The sequence below is a fragment of the Eptatretus burgeri genome, chromosome 7 (assembly GCF_056783735.1).
Source record: "Eptatretus burgeri isolate ZD-2024b chromosome 7, Ebu_testis_v1, whole genome shotgun sequence".
Classification (NCBI taxonomy): Eukaryota; Metazoa; Chordata; class Myxini; order Myxiniformes; family Myxinidae; genus Eptatretus; species Eptatretus burgeri.
This window is the reverse complement of record NC_140967.1, coordinates 77715920-77734275: the sequence shown is the minus strand read 5'-3', so window position 1 is coordinate 77734275 and position 18356 is coordinate 77715920. Positions and strand designations below refer to the sequence as shown.

At 41.2% G+C, this 18356-nt stretch overlaps 1 protein-coding gene across 1 annotated transcript in view; it reads left to right on the top strand.

The window, feature by feature from the left end:
* The window catches only part of LOC147023596 (1-phosphatidylinositol 4,5-bisphosphate phosphodiesterase beta-1-like), a 435861-nt gene that overhangs the window by 330820 nt on the left and 86685 nt on the right, over positions 1-18356 (top strand). The window contains exons 15-18 of the mRNA XM_085889131.1: positions 7974-8060; positions 8195-8265; positions 8593-8686; positions 18121-18205. Coding sequence (XP_085745257.1) covers positions 7974-8060; positions 8195-8265; positions 8593-8686; positions 18121-18205 — 337 coding nt within the window. The remainder of the gene's footprint in view (positions 1-7973; positions 8061-8194; positions 8266-8592; positions 8687-18120; positions 18206-18356) is intronic.

Here is an 18356-nt window from a genome sequence, read left to right as displayed (position 1 = left end):
GCCAACCACCTTTCCACTTTTCATCTTCTTCATAGCAGTCCTCACTTCATCCTTACTGATCCACCCCACTTCCAGATTCACTATCTCCACCTCTTCCAACCTTCTCTCTCTCATTTTCTTCATTCATCAGCTCCTCAAAGTACTCCATCCACTTTCTCAACACACTCTCCTTGCTCGTCAGCACATTCCCATTTGCGTCCTTTATCACCCTAACCTGCAGCACATCCTTCCCAGCTCGGTCCCTCTGTCTTGCCAATCGGTATAAATCCTTTTCCCCTTCTTTTGTATCCAACTTCTCATACAGCTCGTCATATGCCTTTTCCTTGGCCTTTGCCACCTCTCTTTTGCCTTTCGACGCCACTCCTTGTACTCCTGCCTACTTTCTTCATCTCTCTGACTATCCCACTTCTTTTTCGCCAACCCCTTCTTCCTTATACTTTCCTGTACTTCCTCATTCCACCACCAAGTCTCCTTATCTTCCTTCCTCTGTCCAGATGTCACACCAAGTACCTTCCTAGCTATCTCCCTCACAACTTCTGCTGTCGTTGCCCAATCATCCCACCCATCTTTACCACCATCCAACGCCTGTCTCACTTCCTCCCTAAATTTCACGCAACAGTCTTCCTCCTTCAGCTTCCACCATCTGGTCCTTGGTTCAGCCCTCACTCTCTTCCTCAACCTCACCTCTAAAGTCATCCTACAGACCACCAATCGATGCTGTCGAGCTACACTCTCCCCTGCCACAACCTTACAGTCACTTATCTCTTTCAGGTTGCATCTCCTACTTAAGATGTAATCCACCTGTGTGCACTTTCCTCCACTCTTGTATGTCACCCTGTGTTCCTCCTTCTTCTTGAAATACGTATTTACCACTGCCATTTCCATTCTTTTTGCAAACTCTACCACCATTTGCCCTTCCACATTTCTCTTGTTGAGACCGTACCTCCCCATCACCTCCTCATCCTCTTTATTCCCTTCCCCAACACGTCCATTGAAATCTGCTCCAATCACCACTCTTTCATCCTTGGATACACTCTCCACCACTTCATCTAACTCACTCCAGAAATCTTCTTTATATTCCATCTCACACCCCATATGTGGGGCATATGCACTGATGACATTCATCATCACCCCTTCAATTTCCAACTTCACACTCATCACTCGGTCAGACACTCTCCTCACCTCCAATACCCTCTTGACATAATCTTCCTTCAGGATTATCCCGACACCATTTCTCCTCCCATCCACACCATGGTAGAACAGTTTGAAACCACCTCCAATGCTCCTCGCCTTACTCCCCATCCACTTAGTCTCTTGTACACACAGTATGTCCACCTTTCTTCTCTCCATCATATCAGCCAACTCTCGCCCTTTGCCAGTCATCGTCCCAACATTCAGAGTTCCAACTCTCACCTTCAAACTTCTACCCTTCACCCTCTCCCACTGCCTCCGGACTCGCCTTCCCCGTCTCCTTCTCCTCCTTCGCCCAGCAGTAGCACAATTTCCACTAGTACCCTGCTGACCACCGGTACCGGTGGCGGTCGTTGGTAACCCGGGCCTCGACCGATCCGGTATGGAAATTCGTTTTATTGTCCGCATAATGATTTGGCATAGGTTTTTACGCCGGATGCCCTTCCTGACGCAACCCTGGTCGCCTCTTACGACACACAGGGATATGGTACACCTATTCTAACTGGGGCATACACCGGGCCCAGTACAACTGGTGCTCATTTTGCCGACCTCGGAAGGATGGCAGGCTGAGTCAACCCCCTGGTGTTTTCGACTTGGTTTTATATATATATTTATACATTATATATATATACATTATATATATATACATTATATATATATATATATATATATATACACATTATATATATACATATACATACATATATATATATATATATATATATATACATATACATATGCATACATATATATTAATTCAGTGTCCCAACGGGGCTGGAACTCAGGACCTGTTGGGACCCAAGCCACTGCGCTAACCACTGCGCCAGCACCAGGCTTTATAATATATATATATATATATATATATATATATATATATATATATATATATATATATATATATATATATATATATATATATATATATATATATATATATATATATATATATATATATATATATATATATATATATATATATATATATATATATATATATATTCACACTCATCACTCATGTATATATATATATATACATACTGAACAAAAATATAAACGCACCAAGCGATTGTTACGATTTCACCTCGAACTCATTAATACTAAATCTTCACAACAATTTGGTTATAGAATCCATGACAATTGAGCATTAAATTTCAAAGAGTTCCTTGAGAATTCTGGCTACAGTCTTTGCGCTACAACAGCCGACACAACCGAGGTGTCACTGTCAGAGTTCACACAGTCAGTAGAGGGTGTTGGCCTCCCTCAAGCTTGGCCTCCCTCAAGCGGTTACTCACCGTCTGGGCTGAAATGCGCCTGTTATGCAGCCCGACAGTCTCATCGGCAGTTCTCGTGGCCGGTCGGAGTCGATCCCGGAGATGTTGCAGCCTCATGTGACGATCCTGACCGGCGGTGGTCACACGTGGTCGCCAGGCATGTGGGCGGTTCACGGTGCTTCCAGTCTCTCTGAGGCGCGTTCTCAGGCGGCTAATGGTGGAGTGGTGGACATTGAAGTGTGCTGCAACGGCCCGTACTGACGTCCCAGCATTCAGCATGCCAATGGCACGCTCCCTCAAGATTTGTGACATCTGTGGCATGTTGACATTTGGCACCAGACCACATTTTGGGGAGGCCTTTTATAGGGCAAGCTATAGGGAGTGTTTGTGTCCTGGTCACGCTCACTGACCATCCCTCTGTCAAGCCCCATGGTGCTCATGGGAAGGATTACTCAACGTGTGAGTCCACACACTCAGAGTGGTCAATTTCAATGGGAACATCTGTCTTGAGCAAAACAAAGGAACCATTGCTCAAACATATCATCGGTTTGACCATTTTCCCATAATGGCAATCTTGACTTAGATATTTAGGTTGGTGCGTTTATATTTTTGTTCAGTATATATGTCTATTCGTATATGTTCACGTATATAGGAACATATATATATATATATATATATATATATTTATATATATACATATATATATATATATATATATATATACATATATATACATACATATATTGTTGCGAATTCGCACCCGCCGGCGTGCGAATGGCCGCGTCACTCGAATCGCAACCGCATCGCCCACCGGACGCACAATTCAGTCGTGACCCTCCGGGAACTATCGCCCGGAGCCAGTCACGGGTGGGCCTTTCGACCTCACCACAATCGTGCCAATCGGCCACCCACGTAGGATAGGGTTGTTCGCCAAACTCGACCTACCGAAGTACCCACGCGGATGGTAAACCGGGCGATCGTACCTCGCCGCAGGTCGACTCCGGACACGAACCGCTAAAGCAGTCCGTTCCGTGGTACAGTGATAACCGAGCGGTGTTATCGTCGGCCTTGACGGTTCCGATTAATTACCAGGCGTATTCAGCCCACTACGAACCCTTTACGTGAAGCAGGATGGAGGGTCAATAAAGAAAAGACGAAGCGAAACGGGAAAACAGTTCACACAAAGCACATTTATTTTCCGGCCCACGGAAAGCACACATATACAGCCAAACAGTCAAAATGCACATATAGCAACCAAAACAAAAGCAACAACGACGCAGAGTCACTATCGACTACGCGCACACACGGCAACACTTATACAGTTCTACTTTACAGATGGCGCCAACACACATTTACTCAAAAGCAAAGGAAAGAAGCCACCCTCATAGACAAGGGGGCAGACAGGCCTGTAGGCCAATTGTCCGCGAGACCGGGGGGGGGTCCTACCCGCGTCCTCGTGACGCGTTGGCGGGCGAGCAGTAGATGTGGCCGTGTGGCTGTGCCCCGACTCCGTGCTCCTTGGCGGGTTTCGTTGGCACGACGTTTGGAGTGGGGTGGGAACGGGGCCCACTTTTTGCACTATCTCAGCGCGGGGGAAAGGTGGAATTGTTGATGCCCTGGGGGAGGAGAATGGCTGGCTGGCTTGAGTCCCGCGACGAGCAATCCCACACTGCGACCTCGTCGCCGACCGCCGTCCTTCTCGCCTCGGACCCGAGCTCCTTTGCCTCTTCCCGCAACTCTTCTCAGCCGACTCCAGAACCCAACTCGAAGACACACCGATCACTTCGCCACCCGACTCGACTGAATGCATTCGCCTTGCACTCGCCTTCTTATAGGCCGGCAGGAGCAGTTAATATGCAAATATCCGGATCAGGATGACCTCGGGGGCGGAGCCATGCTCGCCCATTGGTCAGAGGAAAGGGGGCGTGAATCTCTCCTGATCCTAGAACTTGCATATATCGATTTCACACAGATGCGCCTGGAGGCGGGGCCAAGCCGCTCCGCGCTTGCTAATTGGACGGAGGGGAAGTGGGCATGTAGCGTTCTTGATCCGAATTCTCCCTCGGAAAGGCCGCTATTTGCGCTTGCGGCTCGGTGCGTTCGGCACCAATCGCCGAACGGGCCCGAGACAGCCCGACGCTCAGTGTTCACAGGTGATGCGGGAATGGCCGTAGAAGGAGAGAGGCGAAGGTGGTGGAGGGTTTTCGGTGGTGGTTGATGGTTATGGTGCCGTTGGGAATGGCGGTGATGCGATGTTTGCGGGATTGAGTTGTGAAGGTAAAGGTCGTGGCTGTTGGCGTTGTTGTTGTTGTTGTCTGAGGGTTGGAGCGTGGTTGTAGTTGGTGACGATGGCTGACGTGGTGGTTAAGGTGGTTGTTGTGTGATGGCGGTTGAGACGTGGTTGGTTTAAAAATAAAGATACAACAGAAAAACGGCTATCTCAAAGGATCGCAGCCCGAATGAATCATATAAATTCCCTCTGTACAACGGGTTTGGGGCTAACTGCACATGTACTTAGAGATATCTCACCTACGGGCCCTGAATGGTGGTTTGCGAATTTCCACAGCCGTAACAATATATATATATATATATATATATATATAGAAATATATATATATATATATATATATATATATATATATATATATATATATATATATATATATATATATATATATATATATATATATATATATATATATATATATATATATATATATATATATATACACGAGGTGTGTTCAAAAAGTATCCAACCTTAATTTTTCGTGCATAAACAAATGAAGCTAGGGAGGCGTGGCTTGGTGCACATATGTTGGCGATCCTAATCCATATGCGTGAATATTTTCCCGCCTCTAGAAGCTGTCAGTCGCCGACAGACCGCCGATGAGCGAGGAAGTGTAAGTGAGCGCCATCGGATTTTTGTTTTTGACAAAATGACGGAAAAACTTGAACAACGCTATTGCATCAAATTTTGTGTAAAGCTTGGCGATTCCCAAGTGGAAACGATCTGCAAGATTTCACAGGCCTTCGGGAACGAAGCAATGGGCACCACACAGATAAAAGAGTGGTACAACCGCTTCAAATATGGTTGCACATCAGTGGAAAGTGACGCACGTTCTGGTAGGCCCTCAACATCCCGAAATGAGATCGTCATTCACCAAGTGAGGACCCTGCTGATGCAGGATCTTCGAATCACGATCAGAGAACTTGTAGACGAGGCAGGCATCAGCATTGGATCCATTCATTCCATTGTGACTGAGGATTTGGGCTTAAGGAGAATGTCAGTCAGTGTTCGTGCCAAAGCTTCTAACGATCGAGCAGAAGCAACTCCGTTTGGAGATCGCACAGGACATGCTGGAGACTGTGAACAGCGATCCCAACTTCTTAAACACAGTGATCACTGGTGATGAGACCACAGTGATCCGTCATTTTGTCAAAAACGGAAATCCGACGGCGCTCACTTGCACTTCCTCACTCATCAACGGTCTGTCGGCGACTGACAGCTTCTGCAGGGGAGAAAATATTCATGCATACGGATTAGGATCGCCTACATACGTGCACCAAACCACGCCTCCCTAGCTTCATTTGTTTACGCACAAAAAATTGAGGTTGGATACTTTTTGAACACACCTCGTATATGAACTGTGAAGAGACGTGATAAATATATGTGGAAAAATTATCCAGGTCCTCTTGCAAACCGTACCAGTGCTCTGCCATCTGAGCTCTCTGGGTGACCCACCGGCTGAGAATGCAATTCTTCCACATATAGAAATGCCACTCTCTTCCCCCGCTGCTTCGGGGGCACTCGCTGTGGTTGAGATTTGTATAAGTAATGACCGAATACATCGACGTCAGCTGACAGACGCCAAAATGCATATCTCAGTGTGATGACAGATTTACAGGTTGATAGGGGCCCCACTGGGCCATTATAGCGTTTTGCATGGGGCCCCCAAATGACAATTCTACCTCTGCTCTGGAGGCCCTTTCACATTAGTGCTCCACCACGCGGGTCCCCTGGCTTGTCCCTTGTTCCTCGGTTAAACCACAAACATAATGTCTGTGGGGAGTCGCCCTGGTTCTATCCCAAAGCAGTCCGTCTCTGACGGTGACTCCCCCAGCGGTGTTTGTCCTTCCTCCTCTTTGTCCTTACAAACACACACACCACCATTCACATCTGCCATACTCACCTCGTTCACCACACTTACAACCTCACATTTGCACTTGCTCATGCTCGTGCCCTCACTCTCACCCCACCCAAGCCGTTACACGCGGCCTGCGTAGCTTCAATCTCCCATTGCCGGCAGCTCGGTGCGCATCGTAATGAATGCTTCGCACACAAGCCGTTCAACCGCCATCACACAGACCCGTGCGAGTTTGGGCAGCTCAAGTGTGGACTCCACTTCACCCCACACACATTCAAGCACACATACACCTCCCTGGGAAGAGTTGCTGTGTAGCCCTGCATTAACTGGTCCTGCTCCCCATTAATACCATTACTAGGTGTGTCCATTTACCTGTCAGCAGCATTATTGGATGATAAGTAAGTTTGCAGTCAAATGTGGTTATTGCTGTGAAGCCTCTCTTGCCACATGCATGTAGTGAACCATGTTGTACCCCAAATTATGGATGTATCTTTTTATTGTTATTTAGTTAGCTTCAGCAAAGATTGTACTTCACTTCAAATTTGCATTTTACGCCCACCTGTAGGGTGGGTGAACACCTAGTTTCTCAATGAAGCAAGAGTCGGTCTGATTAATAAAACGCAAATATTTTTGTTGTTTTAACAGAAGGTAGGTTCATGGAAGAGCAAGCTAAAACTGACAGTGGGACAAACATCAAGGGATTGAACGAACAAAACAAATAAAGACAGGGAAGAGGGGAGGAAACGCTCAAATTAAGAAGTAAGATGGTTGGGTTAGGAAAGGTTAATGGGGGTCATAAATATCATGTGGCAGAATTGTGAAGGACAAGCAATGGTGGTGTGCTGCTTGCTTGAAGTCCTGGAGGGAAGAGTGAGACAGAAAAGCCTCTGGAAGGTGGTTCCATTGAGGGGATAATTGAGGAATAAAAGAGTTGAGGTGTGCAGCCAGCCTGGATTTTGGAAGTTCAACAAGGGGGTGGTTTCTGGAAGAAAGCATCCATCCTGGAGTAGAAACAGTGGATTGGGGGAATGAAAGAGAGCAGAGGGAGCAATATCAGAGAATAGATGGTCGAAAACGGAGAGACTATCGACCTGCCTGCAATCCGGTCAATCAGTCGTGAGAATCATCACTTGGGGATGGATGAGGTTGGTGGGGGATGGTGAGGGGTGGCTGATGACTTGTACACAATAGGAATATGATTGCACATTAGTGATATTGAAGCAAAATCGATTTTACACTGCAGCTCCTTTCACCTCAAAATTCAGTTTAAACTTTTCAGTGAATGCTGTATTCTGGATGTATTATGCTTAGCAGGCTGCTGCACTGCTTGCTTGCACTTGTACTGACTTTTGTTATCATCACACAGGAATAGCAGGCCAGGATACTTTGGAGGGTTTGCCAGAACAACAGGAAGGTGATAACCTGCACCCCACACTCATCAAAAAGCCCACTGGTAAGCAACGTGGAATCCCAAAATTCTTTTTCACCACAGGGAATTTTTTTTACATGGAAAAGACAACTTTTAAATATTTACATCTTTGTGTGCAATGTGATATTCCACTATGTGTTGCTATTGTTATTGTGCAGTTGATGGAGAGCCATACAGTGATGATGAAGATGATGAAGAGGATGATGCCAAGAAAGGCTCCACAGATGAGGTAAATGAAAGTGTCCACTGGCTTGGAAAAAAACCTTGTTGTTAAAGGTCTTTCACTTCATCTATAATCTTCTATCAGCCAATTTGAGCTTGGTCTTAAGAGTGATGGATCATTTTGTCATTTTTTTTTTTGTCGGCTTATGGTATTTAATAACATGACAAAAAGACGAACGGTTCAACCAGATAGTATCGAAATGTTGGTAACCTTGGTACATCGTAATTTATCACGTAAGCATGTGACGTCATCAATGACTATTATGCATGTGTATCATTCATCATTCAGTAATGGTCATACTGAGTTTGCCTTTCCTTTGTCTTTTACCTGAAGAACATGGCGAAAGAGGTCTCAGCCACCGAGGAGATGTCGAACCTCGTGAACTACACACAGCCAGTGAAATTTAACAGCTTTGAGGCATCCACAAGTGAGACTCCAATTATCTAGCATGCCATCCATTTCCTCATGATGAAGTCACAAAGGAAGAGTTATATATATATATATATATATATATATATATATATATATATATATATATATATATATATATATATATATATATATATATATATGTGTGTGTGTTTGTATATGTGTATATATATATATATATATATATATATATATATATATATATATATATATATATATATATATATATATATATATATATATATATATATATATATATATATATATATATGTGAATATATATATATATATATATATATATATATATATATATATATATATATATATATATATATATATATATATATATATATATATATATATATATATATATATATATATATATATATATATATATATATATATATATATATATATATATATATATATATATATATATATATATATATATATATATATATATATATATATATATATATATATGTGTATATATATATATATATATATATATATATATATATATATATATATATGTGTATATATATATATATATATATATATATATATATATATATATATATATATATATATATATATATATATATATATATATATATATATATATATATATATATATATATATATATATATATATATATATATATATATATATATATATATATATATATATATATATATATATATATATATATATATATATATATATATATATGTGTATATATATATATATATATATATATATATATATATATATATATATATATATATATATATATATATATATATATATATATATATATATATATATATATGTGTATATATATATATATATATATATATATATATATATATATATATATATATATATATATATATATATATATATATATATATATATATATGTATATATATATATATATATATATATATATATATATATATATATATATATATATATATATATATATATGTGTATATATATATATATATATATATATATATATATATATATATATATATATATATATATATATATATATATATATATATATATATATATATATATATATATATATATATATATATATATATATATATATATATATATATATATATATATATATATATATATATATATATATATATATATATATATATATATATATATATATATATATATATATATATATATATATATATATATAGTTATGGCCCCGGGTACCAAGTGTATTATGAAGGGGTTAATTGTCATTTCTCCTCGAAAGAACCGGACCTGGGGCCACCACTCACAATTAACTTTGTGGTACGGTGGATTACTTAACAACCACAAACGCCTATCAGTTAACATTGAGTTCCAGTGCCCACCGTCTAATTTTCCGTTTAACTAGAGGTCATGTGGCCTGCCGACCAGGGAAAGTGCCATGGTCGTTATCTTATTTGAGTGATGCACCGATCTTATCTTGATTAGATCTTCAGTAAGGTGGCCGAGCGTTTACCACTGGTGCACACTGACTATGACAGGTTAATTAGTTTGGGAATTACCTCCCAGTCTATCTGGGTTCAGACGATGCTGGATCAATGGAAGGAAAGGAAAAGTACGGACAGGTTGAAACGTCAACACAGAATTTATTATCAATAAAAAGAAATGAAGTGAAGAACTTTTTATTTCCTTGTGGTGTAAATGGATGAATTAAAATCAATCAAAATAATCTCAATCAAATGAAGAATTCAACAGGCATTGATAGAAATATAGACAAAGAGCAGATGTGTATCACTATGCCTTACTTAACAATTAAACACTAGACATGGGTACCCAGCAGATCATTCAGGAGGGGGAAGAAATCCAGTCTCGGTTTACCAAGGCAGAAGTCGTCGTGCATCCAATAAAATAACCCAAAAATGTGTGAGCGTGCCTTTGTCCACTGCCAGTGCCCTGCCTCACCATGCACCTGCCCGCGAACAGACTCGAACACCAATTGACATCACGTCGTCACCCCCAGGAACCAGGGACACCACAAATCTGGTATGCCAAGAATCAGGTACGCCAAGAGCAGGTGATGAGCAGAACCAGCAGGAATGGTCCAACCGTCACCAACCGTCAGGAGCTATCAGGAGCCGTAACCAACTGGCAGCTGTAAGAAGCTGTAACCAATGGTCAGGAGCTGTAACTAATGCTCAGGAGCTGTAAGGAACCATCACCAACCGTCAGGAGCTATCAGAGGCTGTAATCAACGGACAGTTGTGAGGAGCTGTAAGCAATGGTCAGGAAGGCGGTCCTCCCATCCTTTTTATAGGCGACCAGTGTGTGTGAAGACTCAAACAGATTTCAGCCAAATCCAGCTTGCCTATTGGCACATTGCTGCACGTGACCTCCAACTGTCAATCTCGCGATCATCCCTTCCTCACCATTGAGCGAGACGCAACTCCCAATCAACACAGGCCCAGCCCATGACACCATGCTCGGGAAGCTGGACGAGCGCCAGACAGCGGCCACCCACTGGAACAACCGAATTGGGGTGCGAAGCGCCCACAAAACTCCAACTGGCCACCGCCCCGCCCAGCCCGACACGAACAAGGGCCAACATGAGCTGCTGAGCTGCTGAGCAGGGTGCCAAATGTCGACGGAGAAAGGCGGACGCCAGGCGTCACCGAAAGCGAAGTGGGTGTCGAATGTCAATGAAAGATAGGTGGGTGAGGTAAATGATCCACAGCCGTATTTGACCGTCAGAATAACTGTTCCGGATGTGCCTGCGGTGTGTTTAATCGAATAGCCTGTAAGTCCAAAGTGTAAATAGATCGTCTATTTCCAAGCCAATGTGTCCTGATGGAAAGGGGTAGAATGAGTCTCTGTTGGGCTAATGGCTATCTCTCGTGTGCATGAACGTGTCGTAAAGAGAAAAAGGTTATCCCTTAAGAAAGGGAAGCTGTTCTATACACTTCTCCAACACATCAAAGAGTTAGAATCCCACCAGACAAGGGGATGGGTCTATTCTGAACATGCATTTATGGAAATAACTGTCTGAGGACCTGAATGTTGTGTGCATTATTCGGATCCGATTCTGAAATCCCTAACAATATACAGTCAACCCCCGCTTCATCGCGGTTCACCTATCGCGCCCCCGGTTCATCGCAGGTTTTTCCTTGGAACGTAACTATTTTTTTCTGCGGATTCCTCCGGTACATCGCGGTAATATAAAAATATAAATTACTTAAGCAATAAATTATAACGTGTGGCGCTCGAAAGTATCTTCATAATAAAACAAACAAAAAAAAATTTGTATGTTTGTCGACACAACCCACGAGACAAAGACAGAGAGCGCGCTATTCATTTCTCCTTGGCGCTGATTGGCTGCTGCCCACGAAGCGCACTCTCGCTGTGTTGAGTGTTTCGCTTGTGAACGACACAGATATTTTCTACGTTTTTTTCTCCAAGCCCTACGATGCCGCCCAAACGCCATGCACCTTCTAAAGCTTTTGGCAAGGAACCGAAGTGCCAGAGGAAGGTCCTGACGCTCCAGGAGAAGGTTGAGGTGCTAGATATGCTTCGGGAAGGAAAAACGTTTGCCGCGGTTGGGCGCCATTACGGTTTGAATGAATCGACCATACGCTACATCAAGAAGGACGAAGCCAACATCAGGAGTACCGTAGCAGTCAACTACTGCCAAAGCGCAAAAAGGTGGTAACTGCACGCAACAAGAGCATCGTCAGGATGGAATCAGCACTGGCCCTTTGGATCACCGATTGCAGGGAGAAAAACATCCCATTGGACACCAACACCATCAGGGAGAAGGCCAGAAAACTTTATCGGCAATTCGCTGGAGTTGCAGATACCGAAGGAGACGACGAGGATGACCCCGACGACCCCCAACCAGGACCATCGACAGCACCAGAACCAGCAGCAGACCCCATTGAATTTCAAGCCAGCAAGGGCTGGTTTGACTGATTTCAAAAAAGATTCAAACTGAAGAGTATCGCTGCATGGAGAAGCCACATCTGCAGACAAACAAGCCGCCGAGAAGTACCCGGAGACATTCAAGGCGATCATCGAGGAGAAGGAGTACAGGCCAGAACAAGTTTTCAACATGGACGAGACTGGCTTGTTCTGGAAAAAATTGCCATCCAGAACGTTTATCATGATGGAGGAAGCCCAAGCCCCTGGATTCAAAGCTCAGAAGGACCGATTAACCCTGTTAATGTGTGGCAATGCTGCTGGGTTCATGTTGAAGACAGGGCTAATTTACAAGTCTGCGAACCCGAGGGCCATGAAAAACAAAAATAAAAACCTGCTGCCAGTCCACTGGATTCATAACCCCAAGGCCTGGATTACGAAAATCCTTACGTCCGATTGGTTCCACCAGTGCTTCATCCCTCAAGCCAAAATGTACCTCAGCGACCTCGGAATGGAGTTTAAGGTGCGGCTGCTGATGGACAACGCTGGAGGCCACCCACTGGATTTATCCTACGAGGGAGTGCAGATCGAGTTCCTCCTGGCAAACACAACATCCCTCATCCAACCTATGGATCAAGGCGTCATCCGCGCCTTCAAGGCGCTTTACATACGCAACGCCCTGCAGCACCTCGTGGAGGCCATGGATTCCGACGACAATTTTTCTCTGAGGGCGTATTGGCGTGATTTCACGATAGTAACGCGTCTCCAAATAATTTAGAAGGCTCTCCAAGAAATGAAAAAAGAAACCTTAAACGCCTGTTGGAAGAAGCTGTGGCCAGAATGCGTCCACGAATACAAGGCCTTTTCTCCAGACGAAATTCACCATTCGGCAATCGATAAGGTGGTCAAGCTGGCGAAGATTCTAGGAGGAGAAGGATTCAACGACATGACGCACGACAAAGTGAATGACCTCATCGAAACCAACTGTGACCCATTAACGGACGAGGATTTGGCTGAGCTTACGAAGTCTGCAAGCGAGGAGGAGGAGGAACAATCTGATCCATCGCAGGAGCACAACGACAAAGGCCTATCACTTGAACGCTTGGCAACAATGGCGAAAACGGCCAAAGAATTGCAGGGGATGGCTGAAGCATGGAATCCCTCTATGGTTCGGGCGTTGCAATTCAAGAACGTTCTTGATGGCGCAATGGAAACCTATAAAACTCTCCTCACCACCATGAAGAAACAACGCCAGCAACTGCCCATCACAATGTTTTTGCAACGTTACTGAGTTTACAGTGAGCATTTTTATGCTTCAAATGTTTTCTTTATGTGTTTAATTGAGATTAAAATGTGTTTAAAATGAGTTTTGTGGAGGCGTCCATTCATCGCGGATTTTCACTTACCGCGGGAGGGTTTGGAACGTAACCCCTGCAAGAAACGGGGGATTACTGTATACACATACGTACATATACATTTTATTTTTTGCCTAAATAGCTTTCACCCTGTGTGTGTGTATATATATATATATATATATATATATATATATATATATATATATATATATATATATATATACATATATATATATATATAGCTTTCACCCTGTATATATATATATATATATATATATATATATATATATATATATATATATATATACATATATACACATATATATATATATATATATATATATATATACATATATACATATATATATATATATATATATATATATATATATATATATATATATATATATATATATATATATATATATATATATATATATATATATATATATATATATATACAGCTGAGCCGATTTGAAGATTTGACGATAACTGATTAATAATAAAAAAATTGACGGATGCCAATTATAAAGTGCTAAATAATGATGTCATAGTGCATTATGCACACATGAAGTGGATACTGTGCTGGATTGGTGCCGTGCCACGGTTGACGGATTGACATGATTTAATGGTTGTAAATCAATACATTTCAAATTCCTTCACTAATCGATTGGTGCATTGAATGGCCAGCATCCTGTCTTTTAAAATAAATGATGGACGACCGTGTGATCATTTGATAAGCAAGTGACGGATATAAAATGAAGCATTTCATACTTGTCTGGTCATGTGAAAAGCAAGATTAATGCAAAATACAGTACTGGGCAGGACTCTCCGGGTTACAAAGATATTCCGTTTAGAACATCCGTTCATACAGTAAGTAAATCGATCGGCTGTTGACTCAGTATTATAAATGATGATATCAGCACACGAGTGAGAGATACCCGGTGATTTAAGAAGCTCAGTAAGAGACCAACAATTACCTTGTTAGCCATGCTCACATCGTTCAATGTTGAAAATATGGAAAATGCCACGTTTTGGAGTTTTAATAATCAAAGTCCACAAAGTCCAAATTCGTTTTGAGAAAGTTTCGTTTCTTTACCTTGTCAGGTGAAAGACCTTGTCAGTTTATTTTGTTATCATATCCTGCACAAGCAGCACTGAACAATCCAGAATACTCATGCATCCCAGAATACTGTTGGTCCACCTTTGAAATGTGAACACTGATGCTTTTATGCACTCAGTACACCTGTAACATATGACATGAAGACGTACTGGTCAGGAAGGATGTACAGTAGGTTTTCACTTTTAACCTCAGCAGCGTACGAGCGATCGCATTTTCCTTTTTCCTTGTGGCTTTTTCCAAAGCAATTGGTTATTTTATATGAATTGGGTATGCCTTAGAAAGGTCATGTTTGTTCTCTTTGTGAGTTTCAAAGTAAAATAAATTTCAAAGTAAAATAAACAACCGAGCCAAATTTTTTTCTTCCCGTCAAATGGCGTTTGCCAACTGTTTATAAAATAATGTTTATGCACACCTCCCTAAAATGTCCAAAATGTTACATTAAAACAAAATTGTTTATTGAAATTAGCCCGAAACAAGGGTGAAAGCTACTTAAGGTATATACAGTGCCTATAGAAAGTCTACACCCCCTTTCAAAATTTTCACCTTTTGTCACCTTATAGCCTGGAATTAAATTGCATCAAATCAGACTTTTTACACCTTTATTTACACATCGTAACCCATAACTTCCGAGTGAAAAACAAATTCTACAAATTTCAGAAAATTAATTAAAAATACAAAACTAGAATATCTTGGTTGGATAAATGTCCATTCCCTTGAGTTAATACTTGGTGGAAGCACCTTTGACAGCAATTACAGCAGTAAGTCTGTTAGGATAGGTCTCTACCAACTCTGCACACCTTGATTTGGCACTATTGCCCATTCTTCTGTACAAAACTGTTCGAGCTCAGTCAAGTTGCATGTGGAGCGTTGATGGACAGCAATTTTCAAGTCATGCCATAGATTTTCGATTGGATTTAGGTCAGGGCTCTGACTGGGCCACTCAAGAGCATTTTTTTGTTGTTGTTCCTTCGCCACTCCAGTGTAGCTTTGGCTGTGTGCTTTGGGTTGTTGTTATGCTGAAAGGTGAACTTCCGTCCCAATTTCAGCTTTCTTGCAGAGGGCAGCAGGTTTTCCTCGGATTTTTCTGTATTTCGCTCCATCCATTTTCGCTTCTATCCTGACAAATGTCCCAGTCCCTGCTGATGAGAAACATCCCAAAAACATGATGCTGCCACCACCATGCTTCAGAGTAGGGATGGTGTTCTTCGGGTGAGGTGCTATGTTGGCTTTGTGCCATACGTAACATTTTGCCTTTAGGCCAAAAAGTTCCATCTTGGTTTCGTCAGACCACAAAACTTTTTGCCACATGTCTTCAGAATCTCCGGAGTGGTTTTTTGCATCCCACAAATGGGATGTGGGCTTTTTTGAGTGATGGCTTTGTTCTTGCCACCCTACCATACAGGCCAGACTTGTGGAATGCTTGTGATATTTTTGTCACATGCACATAGTGACCAGTCTTTACCATAAAGGTATGTAGCTCTTTCAAAGATTCAGTTGGCCTCTCTGATCAGTCTCCTTGCTTGGTCATCCAGTTTGGAATGATGGTCTGATCTAGGCAGGGCCTTGATATATATATATATATATATATATATATATATATATATATATATATATATATATATATATATATATATATATATATATATATATATATATATATATATATAATGAAAAAAAATGTTGTTTTGTCCATGGCCCACAAGTCAGTGTCCAGTAGTTTATTTTTTTTTTTTGGAAGTTTTACTGAAGGCAGCAGTATTAAAGGTTTGGATTCTCAATTTTTTGAAGCTGAGCTAGTCTCCGGACAAATGGTATGTTGCAATCAAGTTATTGATAAAAATGCAGTTGACTTATCAACAACTTTCAAAAACGAGATTGTGATTTGCTGAACCAACCTGGTCTGTCCTACATACAGAGTAGCCCTTGAAATGACGATTTTTTTTTTCTTTGCAGGCTGTTAAGCTGTGAGAATAATTTGTGTAGTGTAAAAAACACTGTTCAGTGCCTTTATATTCTGGCTGCAATTGTGGAAAACCGTTAATATTGCCTTATTTCAGTGAATGTCCGAAAGCCTTGCACAACTTGTGATTTTAAAATGAGACCAATATCTGTTTCAGTGAGGTTGTGAACAGACAGGACCAGCTTTGGGGTTCTGAAAATCCACACAACATTCACCATGTGCTCTGCATAGTGAAAAAATTATGGTTTGGTGTGAACTGTCAACAATGGGTTTTTTGGGAGGGTTTTTTTGGCTGTCGTTGAAGGGATAATTAATTGGAGGAAGTTCAAAGGCAAAATTATGGTGAAATTGAACATATTATTCATAACATATAAATATACAACGGCCTTGCTTGGGCATATTCTCCTCCGTGGTCCAAACGGGTCTCCCTCTCGGGCTCAAGACAGATGCAAAGAGATGCTTCTCTGACCATGGTTGACTGTGATTTGGCTTTTCTCACTTCACCCCCACCTTTGTCTTTTGAAGAGGTAGGTCAAAACGTGCATTCACCAGCCGAACACATGGGTCATACCACTCTGTGTTCCCTGGTGTGGTGAGTTCATCTCCATGGTGATGTGGAACCACGGGGAATAATAAATATAATGATGATAAACGGGAGGTGGAGAACCGTGGAACCCGTATCTCTTACAATAGACCCATGTTTGCTTATTCACAAAGTATGTACACAGACAAGGCAGTATCTACATTAACATCAAAACACAAGAGGGGGCATTAACATTTCAATATTTTTCTTATTCGATGAATATATTATTGCATTATACACATGCTAACTTGGTATTGGCAATTGTAAATGTCATCATTGGTTGGCCACCTTGTATTATGCCAGTACATGCTTTGCAGTTGATTTTTCATACCTTCAGGAAAACTTGGGATGGCCACAAAAATAGTCTGAAAATGCAGGGCCATTCATATCCACTGCAATTTTTTTTTAAGTTGGTCATCAAGCAAGTAATAGTACTGATTGTATGATTGGCATGCTGTGATGATTTGGAATTCATCTGCCTTCCCTCCCTCAAAACCACAGAGAGAAATCGAAGCTACGAGATGTCATCTTTTGTGGAAACCAAGGGCATGGAACAACTTACCAAATCCCCTGTGGAGTTTGTGGAGCATCCTTTACAAAATGCAACTCAGAGCCTTTTTTCAAAGATTTTCTCTTTTAATTTTCGTTTCTTGTGTGAAAAACTTGTTTGTGGTTCCCTGCCTGCACCTCTTACCTTGTAATGCACTTATTATTTTTTAAATGGTTGTTCTATTAAC